The sequence below is a fragment of the Denticeps clupeoides genome, chromosome 1 (assembly GCF_900700375.1).
Source record: "Denticeps clupeoides chromosome 1, fDenClu1.1, whole genome shotgun sequence".
In the NCBI taxonomy this organism is placed as follows: Eukaryota; Metazoa; Chordata; class Actinopteri; order Clupeiformes; family Denticipitidae; genus Denticeps; species Denticeps clupeoides.
The window spans coordinates 17,287,755-17,309,252 of record NC_041707.1 but is presented as its reverse complement, the minus strand read 5'-3'; the positions used below and the strand labels follow the sequence as shown (position 1 = coordinate 17,309,252).

Genomic DNA, 21,498 nt, shown 5'->3' with positions numbered 1-21,498 from the left:
ATCCATGACGCAGATTAAAAATTTATCCAAGACAGAGGGAAAGATGGAGATGACAGTTTGAGGGACAACTAGATTATGTATACACTCACTCACACGCACATTTAATGAGAGAACCATGAACAATAGTGTGAGGGAAGAGTATTGACAATGAGAAACTGGTTCAGTTTTTGGGCAGTTTTTAAGACTGGGAACATGCATGGAACCAACGTGTGAGATTTCACCCAGACCTCTCACACAGACATTTTTCCTCTCAGTCAATAGATCACATATATTACAGGGCATGATGGGAAGCCATTCTGCAACACCACTGCGTGTGACTTACGACCCAGTGGGGTACTCACCAGCTTCTTCCTCTTGTCCTGCTCTGTCAGGGGCTCCTCGTCTTCTGTCACCTTGGGCTCCTCAAAGTGGGTCATTAGCATGCAGCTGTAGAGAGTGGCAGAGAGCGAAGAGAAAGAAATTGGGACCAAATCTCTACATGTCAGGATGACAGTTGCACTCCTACATCCCGGCTTTAACATTAATGGAATTTCGGTATTCTATACCGCATGGAGACTCGATGTCAGCAAAGTTTTTAATGTATAGTGGGGGGAGTGATGGATTCGGGTGTTCTGACAGAGAACTTGCATCAGAGAGAGTGAGAGGAAGAGAGGGGGAGTGAGAGATGGATCTAAAACCATGAACTACGGTACAGTCACAACCCGGACACATCAGTCACCTCTCACAAATATGAAATAGAATACCTCCTGCAGGAACGCACACACACACACACAGACACACACACACACACACATTTCTCTGCTAATTCTTGGTGAGCAACAAGTTCCTGTTTCACTAATACTCTCACATTTCTCATTCTGGCTAAATAACACTGGCATTCTACAGAAACACTACATATATGCACATACAAATAATGAACATATATATTTGAAAAATGTATTTGCATAAAAACAAATGTGCACGTGAACCATGCAATCATGAACTATGAATGTAGAAGCTCGTTTCCCCCCCCAATCCATTAGAAATATTTTGAAAAGCTAAAAGTCATTGCATAAGTGAAGGGTGTATTCTGGAATAAAATAAAACATAAAAAAGGTTTGAGGCATTTCTGATTGCTTGAAGAGAAGGTAGAGCCATTCTGAGCAACTTTTTCATACTGTTGACAAAAAAGGCATCCAACACCTTTTCTAAAAGGAAAAACCATTCCAGCTGTCAGAAGAGAAGCAGACAGGCAGCAGAGCTAAACGTTTATTAAGCATGGAGGACGCCTTCGCTCTTCTATTTCACAGGCCATTACACTGACATATTAAGCCCCGGTGCACAGCCACACTCACTCTTTAAATGTGGCGGTATCCGGGTCCTCAGTCATGACGTCGTGCAGGGCTTCCACGCAGATGTTGATGATGCCGCAGAACTTATCCTGGATCACACTGCCACAGACAGTCAACAAGAGCACAGCTGAGCAAACAGATACAAGATAAAGGTTCCACACCTTTAGGCTAGACATACCACCACATACACACACTTCTCAAGTCAGCTTATAGACAAAGTTTGTGTAGACCCTGGCGTTTAAAAGACACCCACTACTCCAGTCACCAGTGGGCATCATGAAAGGTCAACTGATAAGAAGACATCGTAAACATTGTCAAACATGTCTAATGTTCACAGGGTCAGTGAGATTAGGTAGACATGTGATTTTCAGACCCAAAACTGTGCCACCAGGCTCTCCAGGCATCCCTGCTGGCTAATCACCCACACGCCACTTAGCATCTGGCCTGGTCTGGGTAGAGGTCTCCCAATTACAACTTAATGCATTTAAAAGCTTTTAGTAATGAAGCAGTTTTGAATTTTAATGTTTCAGAAATGATATCATAATTTATATATTCATGCTTCATGTGAAGAGGTTCTGAGAAAACGCTACAAAAATATTAAAGAAATCATTTTAAAAAAGAACTGACTTATAGGCAATGAGCTCTATTTAATATAATACTACTACTACTGTTTGACTAAACTAAACTAAAGTAGTGACTAAATAAATAAATACACAAATTAATTACAAATGACTGAAATTTCAGATCAGGGTCAGTTCAACTGTGAGTGGGTTACCTGAACTGCTATAAAATCCTTACAAACTTTTAGATACAGTCTGCCACCATGGAAAACCATCCACCTCAAATTTGATCAAGTGTGCCCTACTCCCCACTCCCCTCAGCTGGGTTGAGCCTGGCAGAACTGTTTCAAAATCCTTGCCTTTAACAATGGTTCTGTGCCATATCATCAGCACTGCAGTAAGAATAAGTCAGCAGCATCATAATACAGACTTCTTATCACTCTACTTGTACCCATGCATCCGATGGCTTAAGGTATTACTATACAGGGCCCTTGAAATTCATGATTAACCATTCATATGTCTCCTGATTATAATCTCTGACACTTCCTATGATTAACTTACATGCTCAAGTGGAGTGTTGGGATCTACTGACCGTAGCAGATTGACAGAACACTAGTGTATGCTTCAGCATATTTCTGTACCATCACAGCTGGGTCTACACTGCTGTCTAATACGTGGACCCATTTAGGTTTGCATAAAGCACAGTATAAAGAAAACCTTAAATATCCAGTGAAATATATGCTAATGATTACCTCGATATACTTTTACTCTACTGGAAAGATTGTTCCCATTCTTCCAATGGCTGTCTGGTTTGGGTTGGATCTGATGACAGCACATAATCTAGATAATTTTTATATGCAGTAGTGATGCACATACCCTGTAAGCACTATCATCCTGGAGGAAATATTTCCTCTAATTGCCCTGCCCTATGGCACACACGTTTTCAATCAAGGACGCCGGTTAATAAAGTTTATTAAACTTCACACTCATTAATGCCAACACTCTGACAGCCCTAACGATCTATCTAATTATCTATAAATGATTTATGGCTACTAGAATATGCTCAAGAAAGAAAACAAAAAATGAAATTGTCCAGATGTATATGCACTAGGGTAAGAAATGAACAGCAAAAAGACTGCTGAAAACTGCAGAAAAGTCCATTCTGTTGCTCTGAACAAACAGCAGCCAGTGGAGATGAAGAGAACAGCCGCTGAGCTACAGGCCTGTCAAAGTCATCCTCTCACCACAGAGAAGAGGGAAATGGAAAGAGTGAGAGACATTGCAAAAGAAAGTGTCAGAGACAAGCCCAAAAAAAGGACAGGAGTGAATGAACAGAGTCGGACAGTGAGATGTGTGTTAGTGTGTGTGTTTGACTCCCATGTGTCCCATCTTTCCCTGCTGTAGCGAGTTAATGACAGCCCGTCTTCACCCGCTGCCTTCGGCAGCTTGAAGGTCATGAAGGAGAGAGACCAAGAAACCCAGCTCTGTGTCCCATGGCGGTGGCCATTAGGTTACTGCTGAGACTAAGACCTCTGACTGGTTTCTCCTTCCAATTATATATCTTCCATGACTTCCATTGCAGATGACCAGGTGGCCACATGAAACATTTACAAACTTATTAATTTGATAAAGGCCTCAACCTGGAGACTTTAATATCACTTCAATGTCATAAATGTACCAATTACAAAAGGGAACTTTCACAAGCAGAACTCAACTAATGTCACCTCTCAGAAATTCTCACGTCATTAAACCTTTAGTCTTGAATTTAAACCACAATAAAGCAACTGACTGGAATAGGAATAAGATAGCAGAATGTAACCGAATCTTCAAAAAATATCTATACTTTTCAGACATCTTCACGAAAAATTCAGGAAAATCTGTACAAGGTCAATTAATTGGGGCAGTGGCGGCCTAGCAGGAAAGAAAACAGACCCGTTATCAGAAGGTTGGCGGTTTGAATCCCAAACCTTTCATGGCTGTCCACTACTCACCAAGGGTGATGGTTTAAAAGCAGAGGACACATTTCGTTGTTTGCACCATGTGTTTTGTATCTGTGCTGTGTCAATCACTTCACTTTCACTTCACTTAATTCAATGACTTACTATATTGGTGTTCATTAGTGACACACAGATGTTTTGGCAGACTGTTTTAATTGTAGTTTTAGTCTAGTCTTTGCGTCAAGATGTAATTTTAGTCTTTATTAGTCTTAGTCACGTCCATACTCGTTTTAGTCTAGTCAAGTTTCAGTCGAATAAAAGTCTGAGCATTTTAGTCGTATTTTAGTCCAATACATGTAGTCTATCGAGTCAAAGAAATTTTTCCTTTTTTATGCAATTCTACATCAATATAGTATTAGTACCTAGTAGAAAAGACAAAAACAAAATTCTATAACAAAAAAGGGTATCTTATTATTATATTATTGTTACCTTATAAACTCAAGAATTCTCTACATCCGTTCCAGAAACGGAAGACACTATGATTTGTTCCATGTTTTTTCGACCAGACGTTCTGTTTCCACTTCATTGTAAACATACAAAGATTTATCATTTTATCCCATCTGCTCACCAATCAGAAGTATCCTGAAATCTAGTTAATTCCGTGATTGTGTATTGCGGAAGTGACATCTATTTGACCGAATGGGAGATGAAGTGAACAGAAACCACAGTAAAAAAATATTTTGTCTTTTTCTTAGTCAACAATATTACATTATATATTTCATTGTAGTTATCAGCATTTCATTATTAATTTTCAGCACATGACCAGATATTTCATCATAAATTAAATTGACACTAATGTGTCAATATTTAAATTTGACATATCAACATTACAATGACTATATCAGAAGGTATTCTTATATTCTAATTCATAATTCTATAGCAATTGTATACATTATCTATTTGCATAACAGAATTTAAAATTTTACTACATTCACAGAGAGTACCCATTTTGAGTGCTTTAAAATAAACTTCGCCTCCGCTTGTACAGTCCCTAACAAAAGTCTTGTCGCTTATCTAGTTTGTAGAAACACCTGCTATTAAACAGACTTTTAATTAATAAAATTGGTGTTAGAAATAGCTCATATGGAAAGCTAAAACCCTACAAAATGATGTTTGATGCATTGAACTGAATTAGTTTCACTGAAAAAAAGATTGATCATTTAATCAAGACAGAAAGGTTGAAGGACTGCATCCATGTGGCTTGGCAAGGATTCATACAATTTATTGATGAAGCAATCAGGAATAGCAAAGAAAGCAGTCTTGCATGCCTCCCATCAATATTCTTTGGTTTCGTCTTCCATGCTTCCTCTTTCATCCTACCCCACACATGCTCAATGATGTTCATGCCTGTGACTGGGCTGGCCAAACCTGGAGCATCTTGATCTTCTTCGCCTTGAACTTTGATGTGGAGATGGAAGTATGTGATGGAGCACCATCCTGCTGTTGAATTTGGCCACTTTTGTGGTTGGGAATATAAAAGGTAGCTAAGTTCTCTTGGTATTTCAGACTATTGATGTTGCCTTCCACCCCGCAGATCTCTCGCACACCCCCATACTCGATGTAACCCCAGACCATGATTTTCAGCCACCAAACATCACTGTTTTTGGGTGAATCTCGGATCCATGTGGGCTCCAGTAGGTCTCCTACAATATTTGCGGTGACTGTGGTGTAATTCATCTGAAAAATCCACCTTCTGCCACTTTTCCAACGTCCATCTTTTTAGCAAGCTGTGGGCCTTGGCAAATGGCACATGGTTTCTCAATTGTCTTCTGTTTAGTGCTTGCTTCTGGGCCCTGATTCGAACATGGAGGCCATGGACAGAATCCAAGAAACTTTTCTGGTTGACACAGGGACTTCAGGTGACCTTTTGGAGCTTTGCTGTAGGGGAAAATGGGCTGGCCTTGGATTTTCGAGCCAACAAACGGTCCTCTCGAGCAGTTGTCTTGCAGGGTCTGCCTAACCTGGGCTTGTCAAAAATGTCTCCAGTCTCTTTTTTTGTCCTCTGTACTTGATGCTGAGACACAGAAGGTGTCTGCCACATCAGCAGTGGATCTGGTCTTCAGTCTCTTGATATTCAACACTTTAGTCTCAGGGTGAATCTTAGGCATGTTTGCAGAGGCCTAGTTGCAGTTGATGTGAAGGTCTAGTGTACTGGGGTTCTTTTTATACACACCTGAGACCTAATTTATCCTTTATTAGTCACAGGTGAAGCTCATAATGCAAAAACGGACTCAATGGGTTTTACCAAGCTTGAATATTAAAATACTTTTTGACAGTTTCGTTTTGCACTGAAACATTAGTGTTGGGAATAAAACGAGCCATTTCTTGTAAGAAAAATCTTGATTAGAAATATATTTCAGTGGCACTTGATGTCAATTTGTAAGCGACAAGACTTTTGTCAGGGACCGAACAAGGCAATTTTGAACATATTCTGAAATGTAGCTACATGATAAAATAGCAGGATATGATCCTCTCATATGATCAAAGGATGTAATTTTTCAAAATCTTAAAAAAACAAATCAGAGGGATTAAAACACATCTAACACTGTCCTTTTCTATGTTTACAATGGAAAGAAACACTTGGGATTTATTTTTAGTTTTTTGTATTACCCATTTTCTGTCGGCAACAAGGAAAGCAGGGCCAAAGAGGATAGCTTCCTCCTTTCTGGTTGTGTAATATTGTCCATCCGATCCACCCACATCTCAATGACATTTCCTAACAGTTGGTCTGCCTGGGAAGGACAACACAAGACCACAGTTATCTCACCAACTACAACCAGAGGAAATAAGTCTTCTTGAAACTTGAAGCAGATTATCTGAAGATCAAAGAGTAATCAACTTTATTATAGCAACAAAAGAATTACTACATGGTCATAGAATTAATCCAGGGTTAAGAGAAGTTCAGAGACTGCAGTAAGGAGTAAATGAGGAATCATGTAGGGCCTGTGCTCACAAAATTACTGAAAATAGACATCATGAAAACCTGAGCCACATGACAAAGCAGCTTTTATTTAAAAAAATTAAATGACAAAATCTGAAAACTGAAATATTATAAATCATATATGAGGGGCTCCGCAGGATAAGGATTGTAAAATGACTGGATAACAGCCAAGGCTCGTTCAGGCCTGAATGCCATTTGCCATTTGTTACACTATTCAAACCAGGTTAATTGCTGCTTGTGTTGCTGAAGGCTGTGGTAGAATATTAAAAGGTCAGCCTTGGCATTCTTATCTTCATTCCAGTATTTCCTGAATCTCCAGGTGCCTCTCACCAGCAGACACATCAGCTGGGTTCCTTACTCATTTTTATCAGCAGGTTACTTTACCAGGTTGCATTAACTAATAATATTACCAGAAAAAAATAGGATGAAAAGAATAAACTCCTAGACACCAGAGTCTTTTGGTCAAAACCTACATTTTGGTGGTTCTTTCACAGCCAAATGTTCAGTGTATCCTGCTTCTAGTTCTAACCATACTGAGTGGTCATAGAGGTGCTCACCTCTTGGCGGCACTCCACAGCCATCTGCGTGAGCAACGATGAGAAGAATCCAGAGTTCTGCAGCAGAACTCGTCCAATCACACCCAGGTACGTTGACATCACCACAGGAAACCTCTGCCAACAGAACACACACACACACATCCTCAGCAGGTGAAGAAGGAAATATGGTGCAAAACAATGGCAACAAGTGCTTGCTGAAAAAAAAAAAACGGCCTGCTTATCCTGAGGCCTGTGCTAAAGCCGGTGGGGTTTAACAGCATGGATTCACACCCACGGCAGGAGGTTTGCCTCACCTCTCCATCTACAATCCCTCTGAAGACTGCTGGGAGTAGTGGCTTGAACATATGGGACCCCAACACTGGGCTCACTTTGATGACAATTTCCACAACCTGAGTCAGAGAGAAAAGGCAAAGAGACCTGGAGATCATTTTATATTCTAAACAATGAATTAACGTCATGGATGGAGTCATGTCATTTACCCCCGGGGTTACTAATTTGTTTTCCATGCCAAGGCCCCCCAAAGAGGCCTGCCGGAGGTTGAGGACCCCCTACCAACCACCATCCAAAAAGATCACCTCTCGTTCCTTTAATTTCCTCGTTCCTCTATGACCTAAAAGTGCTTGCAATTAAAGAGTAGAAAACAAGACCTTTTTAGAAATAACAGTCTGCTCAAAATAAAAGATATTCTCTAGATTTATATTTTACTATGAGAAATGATTTGATGAACTTGGGTTTTCCACCTTTTGTATTTTACATGTTTAGCTTCTTGTGATCCAAATTAAGAGTAACATTGAGTCATTACTAAAATATAAGGTAAAATGTGTCATTAATTACAACTTATTTTTATTTTGCAGAAGACCCGCTGACATGCCTTTGCAGACCACAGAAGAAAAGTCGACGGAAGAAAGAAAAAAAAAAAAAAAAAAAAAAACAGTTTTACTGTAAAATAAAAGAGGCCTCCAGGGTTTCGAGAGTAAACTTAGGTTTTAATGACCACCTCCATGATATAATCTGTGCAGCAGAAACCCATGGAGCTGCAGTGGAAAGATAAGAAAAACTAACCTGCTACTCATTTCCTCTACAGACACAGGTGTAGAGAAGCTGTCAGGCTGCCCTGACCTCGCTGTGCTCTCTGAGATTGTGGCTCATGAAGAAAGGGCATGGGCAGAGATAAAACACCAAAAATTAATGCCTGGGATGTATTAATATGCATCAGAAAAGCCCCAGAAATCGCAGACAAACCATTTTTTGTGGAAAATAAAGTCTTTGGTCATTTGATATTGTTTGGAAAATGCATGAATGACTGACTTCTACACATTTAACCTGGGAACACCAGCCCCTCAGGTAATTAACCCTGACTGCCAAGTCAAGTTGCTATTTTTGCCTCTTTCCCTCCAGAGCACACAGGTGTTGACTGAAGGTTTGTCTGAGGCAACAGTACATTTCATGTAAACATGCTTCATGCTGGAGGGTCCATTACCATTCATTAAACTATTACGGAGCAGTGTGACTGATTCGGCACACAAAAGGCGCTGACTCGGTGGAAAAAGTTAATTAGCGAAGAACAAAAGCGCTCATTCTCCATGACAGAGACAAAGGGTATCCGAGTGCAGCGGTTCAGGGTTAATGAAATGATTGCTCATCTCAGAACTGGAGAGCCCCCAAATGACAGCAGCGTTCATGCACACGACCAAGAGTCAAAGTAATTTAACATTTTCATGACTTAGGATAGCATTACTTTATTATAATGAAAATGACACCAACACTAGAAGCAGAATAAAGGTTTTATATTGCAATTGCACCAACTATATATGCAAAATATAATTGGATGAAACAGTGCAATGTTGGACAATCTGTGCATTTGAGATGCTGACACATAACATGGGCAGAAGAGTGCAGATCAGCAAATGCATTTAAACCACTGACCGGTGACAGACACCAGTCATCCAAAAGCAAGATTATAAAAATAGATATATACATGGCTGACTAGTCAAGAGGCTGTCCAATGCCAAAGGGCCAATCAATGCTTAATGTTTTCACCATATTTAAGATGCAATCTCCTCTAATCTTGCCCAAGATGACCTTGGTTTTTTAAATTGGTCTGTGGTTTATTTTGAAAGAATCTTCATACACAGACATGACCTTCCCAGAAAATATTTTCTTAAAGATACAAGTTGATGAATTTTTGTATTTTGTATGTCATTCTGAGTAACATGACCAAATAATAAAAGCTTCACAGAAAAACATCAACAAAATGTTCCTTGGAGAGGAGAAAAAACAAGACAAGCAAGTGTCTGAGTGTCAAAGTGAGTTCAGTTTTGTTTCAAAGTTGGGGGAAGTAAGACAAAATAAGTCTTATAGAGTAAAAAGACAAATAGGGAGGCAAGGAGGGGCATACAGAAAAACAGATGAAGGGAAAGGAAGATAAAAGTTAAAAAGGGGGAGCACTTTTCAGTTTCTGAAATGATGGTGCATAAATGGAAGCAGTGAAAGAGAAAAGACAGGCGATAGGTTGAGATGACAAAAAGGTGGCCAACATACACACACGAGATAAATGGCAGATAAGGAGGGAGGGAAGAAAGGCCCACATCTCCAGAGGGTCTCTGGTGAAAGCCCCAACATCACTGCTGGGGTTTTTTTTTTCTTGAGGGACAGAAGAAAGAGAAAGATGAAATGAGATGAATATGAATCTCTACAAAGTGAAACGGCACATCAGCATTGAGGAGGTGGGGATGGGTGAAGGAAAGAGAGAGTGATGGGCAATTATTCCATCACTGTGAAACAGTAAGGCTGCTGTCACGGTAACAAGGCCTCTGAGAGCAGAAATGTTTGAAGAGATCAGCAATCTCTTAAAAATTGGGGCTTAGAGATGATGATCTGGAACACACTCTTATTCTGTTACACTGCAATTAAACAGATCTGACAAAAAGACTTTTTTTCCCTCTTTTTTAACTTGTATATGATTTAGAAAATTAGTTCATGTTCAGCGTCAGGATCATTAATTCACTATTACAGGGTCAGTAACAGTCATAGTAGTGTCAGCTGCTTCCGTTTGTATGTTCACCACCAGGTTATGGCCACTTAAAAAGACAAATATAATGGCACAAACACCCACCTTCAGCACCTGAACCTGGCCCTCCATTGTGATGTCCTTCATCAAGTCACAGAAGGACTTGCACAGGGCCTCCGCATAGTTCTGCATTTGAGGAAAATGAGAAAAATGTGAGGGACAGAGAAAGACAGGCAGACAGAGTCTTTTAGTTTGATTTTTTTTTTCTATTCCTGTAGAGAACAGCTCCTCACCTGTAAAAACTCACTAGCAGAGAGGTAGGTGTAGGCGTTGATGATCTGGAAGCACGTACGCAGGTTCTCAGAGCTCAGCTCTGTGAGGGAAGAGACACAATGACAACATGGCTCCTCTGAGATGAGAAGACAGATGAGTCACAAAGAGGAACTGAGGACAGAGGCTTTTACGGCAGCACTGATCAACTCACTCAAAGGAACGCTGCTTTCACAACAAACACACTCAATTTGGTAGGAGGTGAACCTCCCATTTAATGTAGGCCATCTTAAAAAGAGTAGAGAACGTGTGTGCATTGTGCACAAGTGTGGAATGTACCCTCTGGCAACAAATTTCATGGAAATGAAATAAACACTGAAAATTTGACAAGTAAAATAGAAATGTAATAAATAATGTGTTAAAAATGTTAAAGCTGGTGGATTAAAACAAAACAGATAAGCTGAAGGTCCCTGTACCTGACCCATGTGACAATAGTGACTGTTGCCATAAGACAGTTAAATTTGTGGCTCTCTTGTGATTACCGCATATTAATGACATCGGGAGTACCTGGCATTGCTAGACATGCTAAACAAGCTTGGAATTAACTCACACACTGTGTAAGTTGAGATAGAGCAAGCCAGACAATACGCTACCATTACATTTATTTATCTGATCCAGACCCTTGAGCAAAGATGCATAATAAATTCAGACCTTTAACCACAGTTGTAACATCTTTGCCAATCACAGGACATTTTGAAGGACAAACGCCTTTTACAATTAGTCTTAAATGGTATGTATTTATAAAAGTAGTTTTTACTAGTCAATCAATCGAATGCAATATTATATTTGGCATGTAATCAATACACCAGTGGAATAAACGTCATAGTTATATCAAGTACTATAACTACAATCTGCCACCATGAGTAGATATTATGGCACTGGGCTGTCAAATTCCTTTGCAACTACTGCTGTGGGATCAACAGAGTGCAGTAAGTTATCGTCAGAGGGCTCACGTAATTCCACATCTTAAGTAAGATGCAAAAATTAAGTGAACCCATTTCAGTACAATGGGTGAACTTAATTGCATTTCAAATTAAATTATTAAGAAGCATTCTCATTAGGTAATACAAAATTATTTATATTAACATTTAATTTACGAAGTAATCAGTAGTTCAATGAACAGTAAATGACAAAATAGTCTGGCTAATTATGCTGCAACTGTGCCATTCTTCTATAAGGCTTTAGGCAATGTGTTTTACTTAAATAGTACCCATCAGTGCAAGTTCAACAAATGCTAAATAGCATTCATTCGTTTGAAGATTTGACATTACTCATACATAGTACTTAATACAGTTACTAGTAAAGAAGTACTAGTTTTGTAAAAATATATTTCATCACTTTTAAAAACAAGAAACTATACTAAAAAAACAAAAAAACATCAATTATAGTCAATTTCTCATTGTCTATATTAAACTATTAACATTGTCACATGGAAGTGTGCAGAAATTATACAAAATATCTGTAATTAACACCTCCTTCATACAAGCATGTAAGCAAGATTACATCTGATGAAATAAACATTAATAACACGTGCACTTTTTGCACCCACACAGTCCACCCATCAATATTCAAGGTACATTCCATACACACTGCTCTGTCTACTGACTTCACATGGACACCCATCTGATCGGAGATAAAAGGCCATAGCGAGCACAATGTACATGCAAAAACTGTGTAAACCAGCGGTGGGCAAACTCAGGGGGCCTCATTAACATTTAAAATTTGTCAGGCTGGACCAGCACCAGATGCAGGCCTATCAGACATAAACATAAAAAGGCATTTACAGTGTTAATATTTACATTCACTTGAAGTTGGAAGTGAGTGGCTGATCAGCCTTCGCTTAGGAAAAAGGCTTGCTAGAATAAGAAGGAAAGGAAATGTGTGGGGAAATGAGCGGGTTGCATGTTGAGATGGGCGTTACATGGGGGTTAAACACAGTTTAGTGTAGGTGGCACCTTTTAGGCACCTTCTCCATCGTGCAGTGCCAGAGAATAAGAGCAGCCGCATTCTTGTTAGTCAGTAAGTTAAAAAATGTGCGTGTTGTACTGTTTATTTCGGCTACCATCTTGTACAAATAGTACAAAGCTCTTATTCAAGCCAGAATGAGTGCAGAGGGAAAGCACATTATTCAACACAACTCTTTTGCAGTGTCAACAATGTGTCTTTTACACATTTAATAACATCATGGTCAGTTTTCCCACACCAAACCAAAATGTAATTGACAGTCCGTTTCACCATATTGGAACTTTTCTCACTAGTCGAAACATCACCTGACCGCAAGTCAGTGTAAAATCTCGTAAAATCCCATCGGGTGGGGGCAAAGATCTTCAGCTCTATTGGCGCCAACGGGCCAGATGTGGCACGCGGGCTCTAGGTCGCCCACCACTGGTGTAAAGGATAACTTACCAAGCAGAGCTGACATGTTCTGGAAAATTCTGAGTAGTTCTGGTGTGATGGCTGAACTGTTTTCCAGTGTCACCAACCTGTTTGTTTGTTAAATAAAATAAATAAATAAACAACATGAAATTTAGCAGATAATACAAAGAGATAATATTAATATATTGCCAACTGTCACATAGCAATATATTTATATTACAAAAACCTTTCTGATTTAACCAGTTCTGTAGCGCTGAGCAACTAAGAATTACAAATAAGCATTAAAAGATGCATGGTTACTCCACTGCATGTGTCCCTTTCCCCCTTTTACTTTGTTTGTTGGGCCACAGCCAAATTTCCCTTGTTTTTCTAACAAACATAAAATTAATCCAGGGCTCTGTATCCCCTCTAAAGATGCATGCTACATATTTATTACATTAGTGAGTAATTAGGGAGGAATAAGGAGGGGATGATTAAATGGAAGTCTGGGTAATTAAGAATCAATGGAGGGCAGTGAAGGAGAAGAAAACCGGAGTGAATGTGAGCCAGGAAAAGAACAGCCACGAGCAAAGATATATGAGCGCACTTCAAGAAGAGGTATCATAGTATGCAGTACATACAGAATTAAATTAGACGTTGACCGCATTATGAGAACAGGCTGACTTTGTTAGAAAGATCAGCCCCCTTGTACAATTTTGGGCACTTCCTAGCATGTAATTGGCGCCTAGTTTGTGACCAAAGTCTCTACCAAAAGTCTCTACCAAAGTCTCTACTGATTGTAAGTCGCTCTGGATAAGAGCGTCTGATAAATGCTGTAAATGTACCAGATCCCATTAGCACTGCTGTGAATAACGCAGCTCTAATGAATTCGAGTGACTGGGGATTTCATGCAAGTACCAAAGCTCCAGGCCATCCTCCAGCAAGTAGACGTGTGGTGGCTGGGCCACGTCGGTGCTCAGCTGAATGACAGGAAGCAGAAAGGGATACAGATTCTTGCTTTCAGCTCCAAGACCCTGTTGAAAGATGGGAGAGCGTATGCTGAAATTTAGCACTACTCGAGCACCAATCATGTACTCAAAGATTGCATTCATTCAAGTGTCTAAATATGATCTTGCAGCATGAAAGAGCCATTGGCACAGAAAATGGGCCACACGTGAGAAATCCTCTTTCCCTCTGCAAATTTACGTTTCAAGCTTTATTACGGTATATAATTTTCAGATTGGTGCCACAGTTGCAGGTGAAGGCAGGGCCAATGCAAGGTAAAAAATGTGACTTATTTTCAAAGTGCTACAATAATTGTGTATGGGGCTTGTTCACTAGCGTAATTAAAAGGGCTTTTAAATATTTAACATGTTAAAATAAATAAATGCAAGTGTATTTACTATACACTTACATGTACATGGAGTGGCAGCCAATTGTTGCTTCTTGCCCATTTATTAAACTTTCTGCAGGGCATGCAATGATGCACAATTCAGTTTGGCAGCGTATGACATCACCCCATTTCAGGTGAAAGGAAAGTGCATGAGTCTGAACATACCATATAGCCTCTTTATGACATTTCCAACACTTTTAAATATTTATTATATCAAGCCTGGGTCTTAAGACCCAATGATTTCATTCATTGCAAAACGTGATTAATTGGTTACAAATGTTTTGCTTGACAAAATTATAAAATAAATAGATAAGAATCCCTTGCTAGTTATCAATATGTTAAAGAAGAGAATCTAACAACCTTTACTATATGTTTGTCACCCAGAACACGATCTTGTTTTAATGAAGTTCAAGTCAATCACTGGCAGCTCTAATGCCTGTTACGTCACACCCACCATGACAGGATGGAAGGTAAAAGAGGAATTGAAATAACAACAACAACAATAATAATAATAATAATAATAAAGAATGAGCAAAAAAAATAGAAAAAAATCATAAAACGTAAAATATGGTAGTACAATCTTTAAATTATGTTTAGTTTGGCCATAGAGTTATATTCAATACATTATAATGCCCAAAACTGACAGTGTGGAATAATGTAATAACCACTGTAGACATTCCAGTAATGTTGAGCAGGGTGATAAGAGGCATGAGCTAGAAGAATGGAATCCATGATGAAGGACTAGCGGGTGTATAGGTTTTGGAGCTGAAGCAGCTCTTGACAGTTTTCTATCATTCAGAAAGGATGCTATCGATTGTCCAATGATAAAAGATATTCAGGGGTTTGACTCCCCCAGGTCATAGCTTTCATGGGAAGAAGAGACAATGCAGGGAGAACACAAGAAGGGTTCTGTGAGTTGTACATGTGTAGAGGTATGCTTGACATCATTCTACCTTAACTCAATCATGATCATCTCATGCAGGCAGTTTCATTATCATCACTGATGAGGCCAGTCAGGGTGCTGTCATTCACAAACTTGCTGTTACCTGTTTTGTCACTTTTGTCACTCTCTCACTGCTGAACAAATGATCCAGTACTGGACTGAGGCCGTCGCCCTCCTCAATGCGAATGAATTTTTTTTTTTTTTTACAGCCTGGGGCCTGACCATCTAACACCAATCCTGAAAGGATATGGTCTCTGAGTCATGGAACAATGGTGTTAAAAGCAGAGCTCTAGTCGATGAACAGCATTTATTTTTCCTGGTGGCCCTGAACAGCGTACAGAGAGAAGGAGATGGCAGCATGAACAGAGCAACCGCTGGGAGGGGCACAATATGAAAAGTGCCTTTTTACCCCTACTGAGGTCAGCCTGACACTTAGACAGCTCATATATCCCTGTTCAAATATACTTTTTTCCCCCCACAAAAGCATTTTTCAATTTTGCAAAAAAAAGAAGTGCTGTATATCCATCCTGTATTCCAAAATATAAAAAAAGAGGCTTACTTCTTGCTGGCAGAAACATTTTCATGCACACATGGCTAAAATTGCTATTAAAAAATAATGATATAATTCGGTGTCTGTAGTAACGGAAGTAAAATTGTTCGAGACAGATCAGATATCAATATGAACAAATATCATAGTGTCTGTGGTCAATGTAAAATTTGTGCTAAATAAAGCTACTTAAACACCTATATTTGCCTTGTCCTGTCCCTGAAGTTCATGAAATATTATCCCTGAAAGGCGAATCCAACATTAGATCTGAGACTGATGTAATGACATTGCATCCCTGGCATTTTCCATCCCAGACACTAACGTTGTCAAAAAATCTATTCTCTTTTGAGGGGGGAGTAAAGTTGTTGTTCAAACGTACTATGAACAATTTTATTTCCACTGTCAGCAATACTGTTGAAGTTAACTATAAGAATGGCTGTGTCTTCACTTCTCTCTCCACATTTCACAATTATGTAACTGCACAACATGCATATATTTTTCACTCCTGTGGCATGAGAAGTGAGGAGTGCTTTTTTTAGGATGCAAAAAATGAATCCTTTCATTAATTCAAATGTTCATGACCACATGTTCTCTGAAATGTTCTGTGCAAATGTATGAACCCTGATCTAGTCTTCAGTATGCCTTCCAATGACAAACACTGACCAAGAATGGCTAAAGGAACATGACAAATAGATTGGTTGCAAATGTCTTGGTGCCAGACAGCAGAAGTCACCTTCAGCATAATTGTTGCGGAGTTTATGCCTAGATGGGTGAGAGCTGTTTTGGTGGCACAAGCAGGACCAGTTTAGCAGAATGCTTTTTTTTTCCTGAAAAGCATGAAAACTTAAAAAGCAATTCTTCATGAAAGACTGCCTGAGTAGTTTCGCAAAAGAAGTTTAGGCTGACTTTGGGACAATTTTACACAATTTTTTATACCACGTCCTCACATCCCAGAGGCCAGCTGTGAAGCCATATGGCACACGAGGGTAGGCATAGGGAGTCAATCACAACTACAGCCTGGGACAAATGCAATAATGAGCTCAGCGTACAAACAAGGTTATGGAAAGCGTAGAAAGAGATTAAAACACAACAAATAGTGTGATTAATATGAAGAGTTTAGTAGAGAGAGAGCTGCAATATTTAAGAGCCCCCTAGTGGTCATAATGCAGCCAAGTTTCAGGATTTATTTTATTAAAAAAATAAAATAATAAAAATACAGTTGTGGCCAAAACTTTTGAGAATCACACAAATAATGTTTTTCACAAAGTTAGATGCTTCCGTTTTTATTATGCCAATTTGCATATACTCCAGAATGTTAGGCAGAGTGATCAGATGAATTGCGAGGTCCCTCTTTAATATGAAAATAAACTTAAATCATCATGTTAACACAAGTGAGAGCGTTGACGAGCACAAGGCAGGAGATCATTCTGTCATGCTAATTGAGTTAGAATAGCAGATTGGATGCTTTAAAAGGAGCATGATGCTTGAAATCATTAATCTTCTTCTGTTAACCATAGTTACCTGCAAGAGAATATATGCAATAATCATTGCGCTGCATAAAAAGGGCTTCACAGGTAAGGATATTGCTACTACTAAGATTGCGCCTAAATCAACCATTTATCTGATCATCAACAACTTCAAGGAGAGAGGTTCAAGTGTTGTGAAGAAGGCTTCAGGGTGCCCAAGAAAGTTCAGGGCCAGGACCGTCTCCTAAAGATTCAGCTGAAGGATCAGGATTCCAGGTGAAGACTTTTTGAGGATGGCCTGGTCTAAAGAAAGGGCAGCAACGAAGCCACTTCTCTTCAAGAAAAACATCAAGAACAGACTGATATTCTGCAAAACATACGGGGATTGGACTGCTGAGGACTGGGGTAAAGTCATTTTCTCTGATTAAGCCCCTTTCCAATTCTTTGAGGTATCTGGAAAAATCATTGATCCGAGTCCAGTCTCGCGCCAACTGTAAAGCATGTGTGGGGCTGCTTCTCATCCAAGGGAGTGGGCTCATTCACAATTTTGCCTAAGAGCACAGCCATGAATAAAGAATAGTACCAAAAAATCCTCCAACAGCAACTTCAGTAACTATCCAAGAACAGTCTGGTGGAGAACAATGCTTTTTCCAGCATGATTGAGCACCGTGCCATAAGGCCAAAGTGAGTGGCTCAGGGAACAAAATATTGAAATTTTGAGTCCATGGCCAGGAAACTCCCTGGACATTAAGCCTATAGTGAACTTGTGGTCAATCCTCAAGGCGGGCGGACAAACGAAACCAACAAACTCCAAGCACTGATTATGAAGGAATGGTTGCAGTCAGTCAGGTTATGGCCCAGAAATTGATTGACAGCATGTCAGGAAAAAAGGGTCAATGCTGCAAATATTCATTCTTTGCATAAACTTAATGCAATTGTCAATAAAAGCATTTGAAACTAATAAAAGGCTTGTAATCTGAAAAAAAATAAAACACTGAAAAAGAAAAGTTTGTGAAAAACAGTATTGTGTTATTCCCAAACTTTTGGCCACGAAGGTCTGTATATTTAAAGTAAACTTTTCATGAACCTAAAGCTTTTAAATGAATGGTCAATTGCAATAGTGTAACTATGGACCAAAGGGTTCAAAGGGTACAGATACCAAAAGGGTCCTAAGAATTTATAGCGTTTAATTACCTGTACAAGATGAATGAGGGTGGTCAGAATGGCACAGCGAAGCATGTTATGGTCCTCAGACTGCCTCCATAGCAAGGGCAGATATTGCACTAAACAGCCAACGTAGGGCCGGATCTACAAAAAGATACGAAATGAATCAGAAAATTGGTACAAATATACTATTATATTGGTAGGCTGAATAAAAAGGATTCCAATTATAAGAAAATAATGAAAGAAAACAATAATACATATAGATTTGTGGTTAGTAAATAATGGCCACTGCAATCCAATTTATTTAAATTGGGCACAAGGATGAACTATTCTTTTAAGGTCAGATTATGTGTCCACTGAAATCAAGGGATAAGGTCTTATTTTTATGCAGCATGTAGCAAAAACAACCACATTATAAATGCAAATAGCATGACATACAAGTTTTCAGGTTCCCTTCCAGCCTTGTTTTGCCTGCTCACCTGAATGCTAACCCTCTCGATGACACAGGAAATGACATGCAGAACTTGCATCTTGGTGTCACATTCTGTGACCTGTCGCAACAGATGGAAAAGTAGCCCAAAGATGGACTCTAGGTACTACAGAGAAAAGTATTGATTAATTATACTTGTCATTGTATCTATTGTTATATACATACATCATGAAGTTTACCCAGATCTCATTGATTGGTTTTATTCTATATGCATATATACAATAAACCAATATAACACTTATTTAAACTCACTGGTAAAAACTGCTCTGTTCGAAACTCAAAGTCATCAACAGGTATTGTCTGGTTAAGGTCAATCATCATGAGTGCTTAGAGGTCAGCAACACATGGGCAACATTCCCCATTATGACATCACACAGAGATAAAAGGAGGTATTAACTCCCCCCACTACATAATTCATGGGTTTACTGTTTTCTGTTGTCCTTTGAGCTTGACCAGACTGCAAAGATAGGCTTTTACAAAAGGAAAGAAAACAAGACCTCTGAAGGATATTTAGCTTGAGGGTTGTAGCAGTCTCAATCCGGACCTATATGGAAGGGGGAAGAGAAAAAGAGGGAAATTAAGATCTGAATGTATACCTTTTGTAAAAGTGTAAAAAATGTTTATATTCATAACTTCACCAATAACAAGACTTCACAGAGCCATTTAATTACAGAAGCTTCATGCTGAAAGCAGGGTTCTGAACAATAACTAATAGAGAAATCCTCTTAATGAACCGGATTCCTTGTGAATAAGAGGAATGAGTTTTTAATGGGGCAGTGGTAGCCTAGCGGTTAAGGAAGCGGCCCCGTAATCAGAAGGTTGCCGGTTCGAATCCCGAGGTACCACTGAGGTGCCACTGAGCATAGCACCGTTCCCACACACTGCTCCCTGGGCGCCGGTCATGGCTGCCCACTGCTCACTCAGGGTGATGGGATAAATGCAGAGGACAAATTTCACTGTGTGCACCATGTGCTGTGCTGCTGTGTACATGTGACAATCACTTTCTTCACTTTCTTCTAGAAGCAAAGAGAGAAAAATGATATATGATCACGATATCAAAGGTTAATCCAGTATTTCACATAACTACATTTATTCCCAGCCATGTATTGACTGAATCACATATAACAACGCAGTTTTACACGTTCACTTTTGTTCTTTTTAAATGCTGTCCATATAGGCAATATTGACTTGTATATGATTAACAACAATGTTCTTTATTTGAAGCACAATTCAACAAGAAAGGTAGCTTACTGAAAATGTGTCGGTGCTTAAAAGTAAAATTTTAAAGTAAAAAATTTAAATTAAAAGTGTTTTAAGGACTTGAAATTGATTATCATCTCGGCCTGATTATCAGTTTGCTGCTGCCTGTTGCTGAAAGGTGGTGAGAGGCAACTCTAGGCCAGTATATTTATCTCTGAATGTAATGTTTATTGATGCATTATGCTTTGTTGGTGTTTAATTTCTATAATTTTACTCTGGATCGGACATGCAAAAAACATTTAGGGGGTGCATTTTGATTAATGTAAAAATGCTGAGGCAGCCAATGCCAATTATGTTCTGGTTGCAAATTGTGCTAAAAAAATATATAGAAATGACTTGTATAGTCACCCGGTTCCTTTTACAGAAAAACATCCCCACAGAATGATGATGCCAACACCATGCTTTAGTAGTGATGTTGCAAACCAGCTCATGGCCTAGTGGGTAAGGAAGCGGACCCGTAATCTGAAAGTTGCCGGTTCGAAATTCCGAACTGCCAGGGTGCCACTTAGGTGCCACTGAGGAAAGTACCGTCCATGGCTCTGCATGGTTCTACCAATCATAATGCAGATATGAAATGCAGAGGACACATTTTATTGTGTGCAACGTATGCTGTGCTTGCTGTGTATAACAATGATGATTCTTTCACTGGGTCCCTGGTCACCCCTCTGATCAAGGTCCTTCTTCCCTTATTACTATTTCCCCAAAAAAAATGGAGACCACAGTGCTTTTCAGTACCTTCCATGCCATAACAGAATCTAGTCTCAGATGTCTACAGACAATTGCTTGGATTTAACTGTTTCTGCTCTTATCATCTGTAACTGTAAGGCATCCTATTAACAAGCGTATGCTATTCCAAATCATGTTAAATCAACCGAATTTGCCAAAGATGGACTAATGAATCAACAATAATGTGATTATCACTTTGAATTTCTTTGCCAAGGGTGTGAATACTTTTATATACTAATACCTTATTGTGTTTAAATGCTTGTTTTTTTTATGTGATGTCTTAAAATGTCTGAAAGCACATTTTCCCTTTTGTGTAGCTTTTGTTAAAAAAATCTATACTCGTATGTATTTTAGAATAAGGCTGTAATGTAACAAAATGTGTGTGGTGTGAATACTTGCACTGCACTATATTATTATTTGTCATTTTG

The 21,498-nt window shown here is 39.1% G+C and overlaps 1 protein-coding gene across 2 annotated transcripts in view; it reads right to left on the bottom strand.

Annotated features, from left to right (window-relative positions):
- ipo11 (importin 11) overlaps window positions 1–21,498 on the bottom strand; it is a 73,636-nt gene that overhangs the window by 6,675 nt on the left and 45,463 nt on the right. For both annotated transcript variants that reach the window (XM_028984410.1, XM_028984419.1), the window contains exons 17-29: window positions 19,595–19,628; window positions 19,337–19,377; window positions 19,074–19,190; window positions 18,625–18,738; window positions 14,000–14,115; window positions 13,133–13,209; window positions 10,690–10,769; window positions 10,502–10,582; window positions 7,680–7,775; window positions 7,387–7,500; window positions 6,499–6,620; window positions 1,335–1,430; window positions 342–426 (exon numbers count right to left, since the gene is read on the bottom strand). In XM_028984410.1, the coding sequence (XP_028840243.1) occupies window positions 342–426; window positions 1,335–1,430; window positions 6,499–6,620; window positions 7,387–7,500; window positions 7,680–7,775; window positions 10,502–10,582; window positions 10,690–10,769; window positions 13,133–13,209; window positions 14,000–14,115; window positions 18,625–18,738; window positions 19,074–19,190; window positions 19,337–19,377; window positions 19,595–19,628 (1,173 nt within the window). The remainder of the gene's footprint in view (window positions 1–341; window positions 427–1,334; window positions 1,431–6,498; window positions 6,621–7,386; window positions 7,501–7,679; window positions 7,776–10,501; window positions 10,583–10,689; window positions 10,770–13,132; window positions 13,210–13,999; window positions 14,116–18,624; window positions 18,739–19,073; window positions 19,191–19,336; window positions 19,378–19,594; window positions 19,629–21,498) is intronic.